At 41.3% G+C, this 13,725-nt stretch overlaps 1 protein-coding gene across 10 annotated transcripts in view; it reads right to left on the bottom strand.

The window, feature by feature from the left end:
- The window catches only part of LOC139623071 (neurexin-1a-like), a 246,287-nt gene that overhangs the window by 151,570 nt on the left and 80,992 nt on the right, over positions 1-13,725 (bottom strand). For 6 of the 10 annotated variants that reach the window (XM_071480930.1, XM_071480931.1, XM_071480936.1 and 3 more), the window contains 3 exons: positions 6,319-6,620; positions 1,949-1,972; positions 685-846 (listed from right to left, as the gene is read on the bottom strand). In XM_071480930.1, the coding sequence (XP_071337031.1) occupies positions 685-846; positions 1,949-1,972; positions 6,319-6,620 (488 nt within the window). Of the gene's footprint in view, positions 1-684; positions 1,542-1,948; positions 1,973-6,318; positions 6,621-13,725 lie in introns of those variants that run through there. The other 4 variants (XM_071480933.1, XM_071480935.1, XM_071480939.1 and 1 more) reach the window with 3 other exon arrangements.

The following is a 13,725-nucleotide window of genomic DNA, read 5'->3' as shown; positions in this document are numbered from 1 at the left end:
CAAAGGGCCCATTACACCATGAAGCACCCCAGATACAAAATGTGCTGAATTCAATACGTCACCTGACAGCATTTATGTCAAAACAGTAATGCACATTTCTGCACTTTGCTGTGCGCTCTGTTTTTTAGAGGTGAGAGTTTTCAGCCCAGGTACCTCATATTGCACATTTCAAGCACTTTGAAGTTACATGCTACTACTGACAACGATCAAGCAGGTCAGACATTAGATGAATAGTTTAAGACATAGAATGGTGAGGTGTTAAATGTGTCACCTCTCTGACTGTTGATGAAAATCCAACTGCATGATCCCACGATCACTGCTCCTCTTTGAAGTGCACCTGACAGAGCTGCACGGAGCCTGTGGTAGATTCTGCTCCAAAACAGAGCTCTACATGTGCGGTTGCGTGGTACAGCATGCACCTTGACGTGCATATGTGTGTGTGTGTGTGTGTGTGTATGCATGTGTGCATAACATTATGAGTGCACTGAGGGGGCGGTTGAGGCAAAATAAAGTTTGTGGGAGAGCATGTGAGGAAAAGAGGTGAAACAAACTAAAGCACAACGTGTAAAAGGATGAGACAGGGTCAGCGTGTGGGTGGAAGGGCCTGTTTTGGAGTCCTAAGGTGAAGCCAGTCATATCCTGTACACCCACCAGCTTCAGAGTGCACACAGAAGTGGTGTTTACCTCCTTGAGGCAGCCCATGAAGTTGTTGCTAACTGGAGATCCAGGCAGGTCAGCTGTGCTAGGGCTCCCTCCAACATAGAAAAAGTCGTCAGAGCCTAGCATGGTGTAGTCTTCTTGTGTATATCCTGTGGTGGTCAGAATCCCATCCACGGATATTGTTACCTAGACAACAAAGCACAGGGAAAAGACACGCTATACTCAGACAGCCTATACACTGCAGCATTATTGCCTTTCCTTCTTCTTGTCTATGACAGACTTCCCTATATGTTCTTTTTTCTGAAACCCATTTTCATGTCTGTTTTCATTGTCTTTTTTCTTGTTTTTTTATTATTATTTTGTCCAGTTTGATTAGTTGGAAGACTGCAAGCCTTCAAAGAAATGCTATTCTAGTTAGAGAGTTAGGAGTTAGTGAACTGCCCATACTACAGTGTTAGTATTGCCCCTACTGCAACTTAAAAGTACTTTAGCAGACACAAAAATGGTGTTAGTAGAATGTTATCTAGGTTAGTTTAATTATTAATTCCATATTAGTACGTCCAGCAGTTCTACAAAAGAAATCATAACGTGCCACTAGGTTAGAAAGGGAGCACATGCTATGAAAAGCATAGTCACCTTTTAGTATAGGACAATGACTGAGGGTATTAGAGGGGAAAAAAATGGCATGCATGCATTTGTCTTTTCTTTTTGTTTACAAGGATACAAAAAGAAAATGTTCCCAAATTCTTGATTGGGATACAGAATCAGTTACATGACACTTGCCACGGTGTCAGGTGCATGCATGGACACTGCGAAACCACAAAGAGAAATAAGAAAGCACCAGAGAAGCACCAATGACAAAACACAGCTCAACTGTCACATTCATGTTGACAAATGGGCAGTGTGACATTTGCAACACGTAGTCAAAGTGCATGCCATGCATAGTGAATGGGGATACAACTGGCTGAGCCAAAGAGCATCAGGCCAGCCAGAGAGGAGAGGGTCTTCATTATTAACCACAGCTTGATGCAAAAGGCTCGAAATGATGCTCCTAAAAAGGTGGATCAAACAGAATTGGACAGGAAACAAGTGAAATAAAGAGGGTGAAACCAATGAATGAACCAAGAAATTAAAAAGGATTCGAAAAGTAAGCAGAAGAGTACCAACCGCAATTTCCCTTTTTTTGTAAATGACGTCTACAGTAAAAAAAGAAAGAAAAGAAACACACGGCAAACCCAAACTAAGAAACAATTAGAATGATATCTACCGAACAATGTAGTTTGTTTACCATAGCGTGTCCAATGCCTGAGTGCTTTGTGGAAAAGGGGGGAGAAAGGAAATTAAAAACTGTGAACAGAATAACGATTGTTACTCAAATAATATATGATGGTCAATACTGTTAGTACATTGTTAAACGGCAAAAACCATACTGTTAGTAGAATGGCACATTCCATGAATGATGTTAGTTAGTTTCCAAAGCATGTTAGTAACGTAGAGAAAAAAGGGCAAAATAAGTTTAACAAGAAAAAAGCAGACCAAGGAAATAACAAGAATGCTCCACAAGAGGTACCAGAGCTCAACCAGTGACTCCCTAAGTTCCTCATGGTGTTTTTGCACCATGTTCTGCATGTGACCAGACCGCTGAGTGGCAGAAGAAACTCCCTTACCCAGGTCCTGACAAAAGGTTATGACTGACAGACATCAAATGGTTCATAAGAAAGAATGCCTAAAGCACATCAGTTGACCCTCTTTAACAGTCCCAAGTTCAAGACCAGTTTAAAGCTTTATTTCTTTTATTGGTGTTAGTATTCGCGTTCATCTGTACTTGGTTTTAGACTTGAGACCAATCCAGCGTTCCCAGACTTTCGGGCGTTCATATAATACTGTACCTCCGTTTGGTCTTATTGATGAACTTTAGGATCACTTTACTGCAATGAGACAAAGCAAAGAAGACCCTGACACAGGATGAGGAGGATGGCAATTTTGATTCCCCCACAGAGCATGCACTCAATATGCTTGGTTTTCTTTCACAATTTGAATGCAGTGAGTGTTCAAGCTGGCCGGATCCTTAGGTTTGCCAATAATCAATTCGCTGATTATGCAAAAGAAGCAGCTTTGGTAGTGAGGTGAAGACAAACGTTTCCCACCAAATGAGCAGGAACAAATCTAGAGATGCTGTCTTAATGATGTGTCTGTGAAGCCTGCTCTAACTGTCCACAGAAATCTTAACAAGCACCTTATATAAGTCAGAATTACAGGCTTGAGACTGTAGGGTAAATTGAAAAAAATGAAAATAAAATTGGTGCCATTCTATTTAACACAAGATGAAGAGCAAAAAGGGATCTATGTACATGCTGGGTAAAGATGATGAGCTATATTTTTTTGCAGGCCAAAGTCCCAAAAGGCCATTTTATAAAATCATATTTATTCCTAGACATCCTGAACTGAACCCCATCCCTGACAATGCTCTGATCCAAGATGTCTTCATCTGGGCTCCTCCGTTCTCTTCCTGCCCTTCCAGCTTTGGCAAGTGATCTGGACCAACTGCTTCTCAGTACCTCATCAGCAACATTGAGAGGAACCCCAACTGTCTTGATTCTACAATGCTTTCTGTAGCGGCATCACCAGCATGTTGGCACAAATGATTGCAATCAGGTCACTACACCTTGCTGTGGTACTGCTGCTGACAATGATAAACTCTGTTTCTGGGTTTTTGTGCAGGTGATGCAGGAGCCTCTCTGGGTCTCAACCACATTGCACATACATGGGTTTCTTTAAGCCAGAGTAGACAAGGAGACCGGGGACATGAGACCTCTCTTGGATTTGGGATCTTTGTCTTGCTAAATTAATGCACAGTGCAAATGTTTGTTGTTTTAGTTGATACCGCCAGGTCACTGTGTTACTGCAGTCAACCTCAGAGATTTGTAGCATATTTTCATGTTGCTGTATCTCCGTTAAACGGTTAGATACGGTTCCTCCAGTTTCTGTTTGCTGGAAGTATCCCACAAATATCTTCTTAACATCCACAGATAACATCTCTGAACCCAGAGACTCTGGACCCGGAGAGTCTTTCATCATATTCGAGAAACGATACACTACATTTTATAGGGCCACAGGTCACCAGTCTAGCTTTTATTTAGCGACTGGCCCAATGGCAGTGTTCAGCTTGTTGGCTCCTTTGGGTTTTCGTCATGAGACAGCTGTAGCAGTGGTTTGTGCACCTGGGATTAGATCCCAAATGTCATGTCATCACTCAGTCTTTCACCTGTGGCCAATCAGGCCCTGGGGCACTGGAGGAAACCCCATGTCCTGCTATAATAGACTCCCTGGACAGACTGAGTCATAACACATCAACCTAGTGTAAATGGAAGCAGTAATCAGTATCCTGTTATAGTGGTGGCAGCTTTTAGCCAACAGGGATCTGAAATTCCCACCAACAGTGGACTCAGTACTGTACATCAATTGAAATTGTTGTGAGTGTTGCAAAGGCACTGAGAACATGTTGATGTGAGCTGCAGCAAGACTTTGGTGTCTTCAGATCAGTCATGGCTCCAGCAGACTACAACTGTTGTAATAGGGTTTTCTGCTACCTGCAGAGGCATTTTGTGTATGTTGGCCTGGTACAAATCAGTAGGAGTTGACATGTTTCATACGCCAGAAAAAAAAAAAAAAAAGACACTCACTGATCTCTGTAGCCGTACTCCTATCTTTTCTTGCAGGTGGATGCATTTGGACATGGCCAAAGGCTCTGCTTTACACCTTTCCTTCATCCCATCTGATTCCTCTGTGCTTGGTGAGAATCAGACAAGAACCAATTCTGTTGATATCATGGCTACCCCCCCACCCCTCACCCCCCACTTATGACTAGCATTGCCAGAGGCTGTCGCCACAATCAGTAGGATGGCTGGAATGGATCATCTTTTGATGTTAAGGAATGTAAGTGGCAAAAGCTGCTGAACATAAATTCTAAAGACGTCTCAATTCATAGGAAACCTTGTGCTGTCTGATCTGGTCACACTGTCACTACATAGTCTCTTCAGAGCTATTAATGCAGAAGCGAGTTCTCAAGGCCATAAGGAAGAACCCATTAGAGCCTATAGAACCCATTGGAGGGCTCTGGCTTTGCTCATATAACTTTGTCACACTATTTAACCCTACTTATATCTTTATACTTTTTCTGGAAAGTGGACTTCTTCTAATGTATAATGTGCAAAAATGTTTCTGTTCAGTTACTGCAATGTGTAATGCCATATGCAGTGTGTAATGCATAGTGATGTCGTCCTTAAAGCTGCAGTGCGGGACTTTTACATATACATGAACGTCCCCTTCCAAATGAGTTCACACAATCTCTGTCTCTCACAGCATACCAGCATTTTAAATGTGGTCTCTGTGGCAACATTCCCTCGCTGGTGCATCGGTAGTGATGCATTTTACGTCAACCAGCAATGATTGATTTGCCAGAGCTGAAGAGGGGAACAACTGTAGCAAATGAGATGGAGTTGGCTCCATTCTCGGAGTACGGAGGAGCCTATGGTGGAAAAACCTAGAACGCGTCCAAGAAAAGTTTCTGATGCTCCAGATAAAAAAAAAGACACTGCATCCAGAGGAAGGATTGCAGTCTAAAACAGAAAGCATACAGTGAGGACAAATACAGATTACCACTGGAGTGGCCTTTCCCAATTGGGGAGCTGACACAGTTGTCACCTTACAGCTCTTGTATAGGATCATATTTGCAAAATATTTGGAACAGGCTATGTAGCTATTACATTTAGTCTACTTAAATACCATACTTTTACACACATTCACGCATTTCTCTTGGTCTCCCTCTAAATCCAGGCTGGGCTAGCTAAACTCTTATTCCTCAACTGTCCCTGGATCAGCCTGGCTCAGCCTGGTCTCACAACATATTCTGTGACCCATCAGATTCTGTGACCTGATTAGGATTTTCAGCTAAAATGTTTTATCACACTTTTATTTATTTCAATAGCTGTTTCCGAACATGGATGGGCATGAGTTCACCGGTAGGCATACCTCAAAAGTGCGTCAAGAGTGTTTACATAAATACTCTCTCTGCTATAGGGGGAAGACAAAAGTTCCGCACTACAGCTTTAATAGAAATAAGTGCTCACACTAACATCTCTACAACAGCAAAACTACCTGACCTGCAGTCAAATGTTTTTGTGACAGAAATATAAACCAGTTGAAACACACTATTCCCACTGCACTGACATTTGAGTTCAGTCATATTTCAATTTCGCGTAAATAATGAAAACTTTGAAAATCGTGGCGTCTTTTGAGGGTATGTGTGTCAAAGTAATACACAGTATATAAACATTAAAAAAGGTAGAACACATTAATTTGAAATAAAAGTCATAATTTGCCTTTGTTGTCAAAAATCTGAAAGCTTTGAATGCTGTTTTTAAAAGCAATATCCCTCTTTTCTCCCTCAAATTGTAACTCAATAGAGGTCTTGATTCACATCTAGATGTCCCTGCTCACTTGTGGTTCTGTTTTATCTCCACCATAAACCACCATGATTCAATTTAGCAATCCAATTACGATGCCTGGAAAAAATAATATATTGTATGATGGTAATGATTTAAGTGCATTTGTTCTGATTCATTTACTGAGTCTCTGCATCATCCTCTGTACTGTTACCTGACGTAGATTCCTTGTTACTTTGACATCATGCCAATCATTGTCATTAAATTTCCCATTGACTGGCTCCACAAGAGCTTCAAAGGCTCCAGACCCCAAATTAATGACGAGTGAGACAGCCCCATTTTTCAGTGCCAGGTTGACGTAATCTGCCGATTTGCCCGTGTGCAGCATCAGTCCATTCCTCTGTAGGGTTTTGAATGACAGTGTGATTTCATCACTGCTGCTTTGAATGGGGTTCAAGGACAAATCGTAGCAGAAGAACTCAGATCCTTTGAAGGTTGCGACATACTCTTCTTTTCCTGCGGAGACAAAGAAAGAGAAATGTGTTGCATTAATATCATGGCCTCTTAGGGGCCTGTTGGGAAGCTGTCAGAAAATAAATGAGACAGAATGACTCAAAAATGCTGGATTAATAATAAACACACCAAAATTGGAGAGAGGTGGCAAGGAAATGTGATGGATGCTACATTTAGAGATATGCTTGCTTGCTTTCAAAGAGCAGCTAGTACCTACCTTAGCCAGAGAACACAGGTGTGTAGGGCATAGCACTGCATTAGGCTTTGCTGACTTTCATACATTTATAGAGTAATTACATATACTCTACTAGACAACTGCTATTTTTGGACTTGTCATACTAAGTAGAGGTCTAACTTGTAGATGCTGATTATTTTTATCATACAAATGAATTACTGCTGGGCTTTTGCTTTCTCTAATTTGTGACATGTACAATTTCTCTTATCTCGTGCTTTTGTGTCTCTGTGATCAAGGCTGGGAAACTACAAGTTCTCACTGTTACATCAACATGCAGTTGTAGACAGCGGCTGCCCCAAATGGTAATTATAGACAGGCACATACAGAAATCACACACTGTTTGTACACTCTTATTAGACTGTCTGCTAACAGAACTTTCTGGGGCTGTTACACAATTCTCCTGAGAAAATTTTAGAATAGTAACTTCACGTCAGCTCGTCTGATCCAGCACCGCATTCACACACAGTCATTAAAAACAGGCACACAAACAATATGCTGTGAGAGCAGCAAAACAAAAAAAAAAATATCCTGCAGCGCATCTAAATCAAATATGTGACACGCATTTTGTCACCAGGTAATTTAAAGTCTGCACACACTCCTCAGCCAGCTACTCAGACAAATGCATAAAGCCATGTACATACACTTAGAAAACTGACCACTGAGAAAAAGCAAACAATATAAAGCCTCTCAACTAACACGGAGCACAGACTACACAAACACTGACTGAGATATCTACATTTAAACAGGCAAAATGGACCACAGGAGTCAGCAGATTCATTACTTGCTGGATGAATGTATACTAATGGATTCATGAATACAAGCAGTGGCATTCTTTGGAAAACCGTAAGCCATGGGAACAGACAGAATGAAGTAACCTTAGTGGAGAAATTCAAATTCAAATCATAAACACAATTTCCTGACAATCTCCCAGAATACAACTGTACAGGAAACACATCAGTGACCGCTTCATATGGACTCCACCCACCATTAAAAACACTCTCAGCTACATACGTTTCTCAATATACTTGAGCGCTCATCAGCCATCAGACATCCGCAGATATGACAGAGGCTTGACAAAGCAAAAGTAACCTTGAGAAAAACATTAACACTGAGCACTGAGTGTCAGGAGTGATGCATGTGAATACTCATTAGACAGCGTTTAAAAACAGGTTCAGACAGATAACAAGCCATTAAAGCCACGAGCAGGAAATAAACCAACCAAAACACAAATGGACCAAAGCATTTAATTATCATAAATGGGAAGCGCTGCACATTTATATATACTTGCCTAACACACACAGACACACACCCAAATACACACACATGCACGTGCTTGGAGTAGCATCCAGGCATGGATACAACAACGTAACAAATAAAAGGGGTTGCTGTCCACAACAATTTGTCACCTCATTGATTTCCCCTTAAAGGCACTATAGTGCGCCTCTGGGAAAACTACAAGGGGCTGTAATTGAAGTTGACTGGATTTCACCACGCTTTGGTCTTTCCCTCAATGTCTGAGCCCTCTATCAGTGAAAATGAGAGACCTATACCCTCTTCACCAAACCCACCCATCCCCACTCTATGAGCTCAGTGGCCACATAACAAATAGAGCCAATACTTTAGGGTCATTCTCATCTCTCTGGCCACACATCGCCATGCCTGCACTTCACCGTTAATTCTCCTAACCAATGGAGAATGAATTGTGTGCACAGCAGGGGCGTCGTTAGGAATTTACAACACTTGGGGCTCAGCCCAGTGGCAGCTCCGGGACCAGGGGTGAACCCCTCCCATCAGAATCAAACTCTGGCAGTCTGGTTCACTCTGATGTAAATACATGTAAGACTAAATGATGCAGAACAACTTGAGCGTCAGTCTGCACTTGGCTGCAGTATGTGTGTTTAAAAAAGAAAATGTCCAAAAGCCAATCAGCTCGTTAAATGTTGTTCCTCTATCATTTTGATCTGGGGGTGAGCGTGAGCGGATTGTTCTAATAACTCACTGGCTAACTAACGAGACGTTTCTTACAATATTGACATTAGCAAAGCGTGACTTGTCGAGCTTTAGACATGTAGCTTTTGGAGGAATTTCACAATGAAGCTCTCAGCCAAGTCAGACAAGTGTCAGACCAAGCTAGCTTCCATCTGCCCACTAATAGCAGTCAGCTCTCAAGCACACAGCTGACTCCTTCTAGCTGCCTTTCCCTAATTGGACAAGTCACTCTTCTATGCAAACTATATTCCTTCTTTCTGGAAATAGGGGCTGCGGAGGAACACACCCTGCATGTATAGCCTCTGCCATCCTTTTTTAAGCTTAAATCCAAATAAAGCTAAATTAGAGCGTTTCTGTGACCACTAGGAGGCAGGTTGAGACAAACTGATCCACAAGGCTTGTGACGTTGTGGGGATGGAGCCGGACTCTCTGGCAACGGTGTCAGACAGGAGGATGCTGTCCAAATTACACACCGTCCTGGACAATGTCTCCCACCCACTCCACAGTGTGCTGGTCAAGCAGAGGAGCACCCTCAGCAACAGACCTATTCCTCCACCACAGAGCGCCACAGGAAGTCATTCCTTCCCGTAGCCATCAAACTCCACAACTTGTCCCTCAGAGGGTCAGATGCCAAGAGTCAATAGAATGGCAATGGACTTAATTCATTTTTGTCTGCAGTAATTCAACTGAGTGCAATATTCCAATACAAGTGCAATTTTAAAACTGGGCATTTACCTACCTATGTACTGTTACATTTATATTTATATTGTATATTTTTACATCATATTTATTTAAGGACATTTTTACATTTTATGTTTATATTTCCATTTTTTTAATATATATTTTCTGTTTATATTTATATCTATCTTTTCTTTATTCTTCACCTATTAAGTTATTCTCTTTTCTTGCTGTTACACTTCTATTCTTGATGGTGCAACTGTAACATTTTTTTGATTGATTGATTGATTGATTTTATGCCATGTATCTGCTGCTCTACAGCTCTTATCGCAGACTTGTGAGTATATACTGAGCTGCTTAATCCCCAAGCAAACTTAGAGAAACATGTTAAACTTTGGAGCCCTCTCTGATACCATCTTTTAACATTCAAGTCCAGTATTAACTGGTGCTTTCCAGAGAAAAGCATCTGTATCTCTTGCTAAATATTTGATCTTCTCTGACCTGAAAGCAGCTTAAAGCTGCCAAGTGAGGAGGTATAAAATAATATATAAAAGAACTGCATAAAATACTGCTGAGACCCTAATGCTTCGGTCTTAATGTCACATATACTGGAAAATGTTTCATTTGTTCTGCTCACATTACCCATGCCAGTGACTGACACTGCCCCCCACCAGAAAACAGACAAAGCTATTACAAATGCAGACAGCTAGGCTGGTTTGTATCATGGTGTGTAGCTCAATACGCGCACGCCATATTTGAAAGCAGGATTGTTTAAAATATTGACGACTAAATCAAACATATCATGCCCTCCTGAGAAGTAAGCACACTCTGAAAGTAAAACTGAACATTTTTGACAATTATCCCCTTTGCATAAGTTTAACAGGGATAATGACTTCCACCTGAATTCACCTCATTAAACTGCCATATGAAAAAAGACTGTTCTGAATATTTTGTACATTTCTGAGTGTTGACAGGTAGCCCATAGCAACTAGTGAGCTACAGTCCTTTTCAGACACAGGATCACAGCAGTCACCACAACCTGCAGTGTTAATATTTAGCAGCCATCATGTCACTAAGACGTGTCATTTTCCTGCAGAGGAAAAAAAAGCTGCTTGATCTTGAAGCAGACGACTGTTTTGTCATGGCGTTCTCCCGGGTATTTGGGCGTGTCCCAGTTGTCTCTCTGGGTCGTCCTATGGTCTTCAGTCAATCAAACTACAGCAAGCAACCGGCACCTTAATGCCCTTGAGTCATGACACTGAATAAGAATGTGGATAAGAGCCAGCTCCTTTAGTCTTTCTTCAGAGAACGGAGGACAGAAAAAGACTTGAACAGAGTGAAAGTGTAACTCCTTGGGAAAGGCCATAAATAGACACACAGTTAAAAACTTGTCACAGTTTGTTGTTCTGAGTCATTCAAGCCCTTTTCAAACAAAAACAGAGTATCTGTGTCTTCATTCGCATCCAGTTCACACCAAGATCTTCACACGTTGTAAAAGCCACCATTAGCAATACATATTTTTTGCCTTCAGCCTTTTCTCTTCTTATATTCGTGAGTGATGTGGCAGATACAACTGTGCTTTGACAGCCTGATTTTCCAATAACCTTATCTGAAATTTACGACCGTCCTCTTCGATACAAACAATTGTTAATCAATAGCATGTAATTGTTAGTGCCATTCAGGAACCTCATTCTCTATGGTCACATTACATTTGTGGCCGTGGTGCAGAACAAACTCCCCATATTGATGGAAGTAATACAATTATTCGCCACTCAAATTGAATTAGTGTCACACAGTCAAAGAGGTATGGTGCTGCATGCGGACACTGCAAAAAGCTAGGTACACCTCACTGCAAAAACAGAGCCCGCAGTTACCCTCAGTTAGTAGAAGCCGAGTATGTTGAACCGACTCGCTCATTTATTATGAAGCACCGAGGGGCCACAAACAGGAGCACGTCATATGTACAACAGTGCCAGCATGTGACCGAGCTCGCGACCAGGAGGCTCCTCATCAGTCACTTCTCTCTGACACTAATCTGGCATCTGCTACTCTATGGCTGCTTTTTAAATTAGCTTGCACCCAGGGGAGCACACTGCCTGTCAGCATCAAATCATGACACAACAGTCTGAGACAGACTTGGCAGGGCATGAGAAAGATTACCTATGAAATGAACGACAGGGGGAGCTTCGATTTTAATTGCCGTTATTCCGATCGGTGACATGTTTGACCTGATGATGTAAGTAATAAATTTGTCAAAAACACGGGAGAAAAGGGCAAATTGGTGGAGAATGACACAAATACATCTTTATTTATCAGTTCAGATACAAACGCGCTATTGTTGTGCATTCACATCTGCGACTGAAACCATTTTATCCATGCCGCATTCAAAGAAATTCAGTTGATATCATTATAAATGGCATAAATATGACTGTCCTCAAGCATCTGTCAGAGACAGAACACAGGATGACACATAACAAGCAAGGCCCATGGCTATTTTAAGGGGCTGGAGTAGGGGGTATTGTAGGCATTGCTAAAACAGTAATTATGTTGCCCATCTCCAACGGTGTTCTCTTGTTCATGACAGTCCCCGGCATTAACTGGGACTATAGCATGACACTTTACACATCACTGTTTCCCTGTCAGAGATCTCACTGACACCCACCTTTCTCAAACCACTAGAAATACCCTTCCTCAGCTCTCAGTAACAAGCTGCAGTAAAAGAGAGCTTGTTGTGCCGCGGTCAGTTTTCTGAGGTTCAGAAGAAGTTCACGGCTCTAGAGGAGAAAAAAAAGTGAGAGGTGTTTCCAAAGCGCCACCTGTGTGTTTTTAGATGTGCCATAAGTAAAATTGGACGCTAAAGACACGTAATGTGGAGACCACAGTTGTTTAATCGTCTGTGGCAAGGCTCAGTGACTGACGCTGGATTTCACTCTGTGTTTCCTTGTTTGACTGGAGGCCTATTAAAACGATGCAGAAGTTAGTGTCTGGCAGCCTATTAAAATGATAGGAAGTTAGCGTCATGAAACCGGCCTAAGCCTCTTACATTATGACAGAGCAAAGAGTTTCTGAAGTGCTGTATTCTTTGAGAACATATTTTATTACATGATTATCATGCCATTCAAAAGACTTCATAAAAATGTCTCAAACTGCTCTCTGCTTGTAAGGTAGGCTTTCCAAATCCACCGACTGTTGTATTGCATGTCATTTTTTTTTTTTTTTTTTTTTTGTCTGCGATAACAATTACATCTGTGTGAAACTCATCGTTGCTGTTTGTGTTGACAGTGCAGCAATAATGGGAGCGAAAGCCTCAATTAGCTCAGTTTAATGTATCCAGGCATTGAAGTGAAAGAGAAACGTGTGGATGCGTGTGAGCTTACACATACCAAGTTCTGTCAGACACCATACTGTGCTAGCTCGACATACAGTGTCGTTTAGATTCACAGTATGAAGGATGTCTCGCTGTGCTCAGAGAGTGGCCCCTCCCCCGGTGTCAATCTGCAGAAACACTTCATCCATAGTAAATGTCCTCATAATTGGCTTTGCAATTCAGTTTGTCATTAAGGTTGGAGACAGGCATCAATTAGGTACTTATTAGCACATGTGGCTCATATTCTGCCAGCTGAGAGTCATTCAAGGAGTGTGTCTCTTTGCATGCAGCTTGCAAGAACTGGTGAAAGACTTTTCCTTGGTTTTATAGTTTTTAACTGAGACTTTTTATATGATATTTTATTAAAATGAGACATCGTCAAGTGTATTATCACTGTGATTAAGTCAGTGCATCAGCTTTGTTTTTCTTTTTTACCCACTTTTTCACTGATATGTGATGGTGAAATTTATATATTTTTCTGGTAAACTCCTGGTTAACTGGTATTATTTTGATTAATCGATTAAATGTCCTAGCATACGTTCCAATGGCTCAGTTTCATTTTAAGTCATGTCACATTTTGTCAAAATAATAGCTCACAACCCAAACATATTGGATTTACTACGCTACAAATCATCATATTTAAGAAAATGACTTTTTTCAATAGTTCAGCAGTTATCAAAATTGTTGCAAATTACTTTTCTACTGGATTTAAAGAGGACCTGTTTATCCTCCTCCACCTTATGAGTCTCCTACATTTAGTCTGTATTTGAACTGATTAATTAAATTCAACCATTCAACAGAAATGCAGCCCTAGGGCTATGGCACAAATAAACCATAAA

This window comes from Trachinotus anak, unplaced genomic scaffold, assembly GCF_046630095.1.
Source record: "Trachinotus anak isolate AG129_WGS33_773 ecotype Australia unplaced genomic scaffold, CSIRO_AGI_Tana_v1 ptg000007l, whole genome shotgun sequence".
NCBI classification, from domain to species: Eukaryota; Metazoa; Chordata; class Actinopteri; order Carangiformes; family Carangidae; genus Trachinotus; species Trachinotus anak.
The sequence above is the reverse complement of the archived record's forward strand: the minus strand, read 5'-3'. Positions and strand labels throughout refer to the sequence as shown.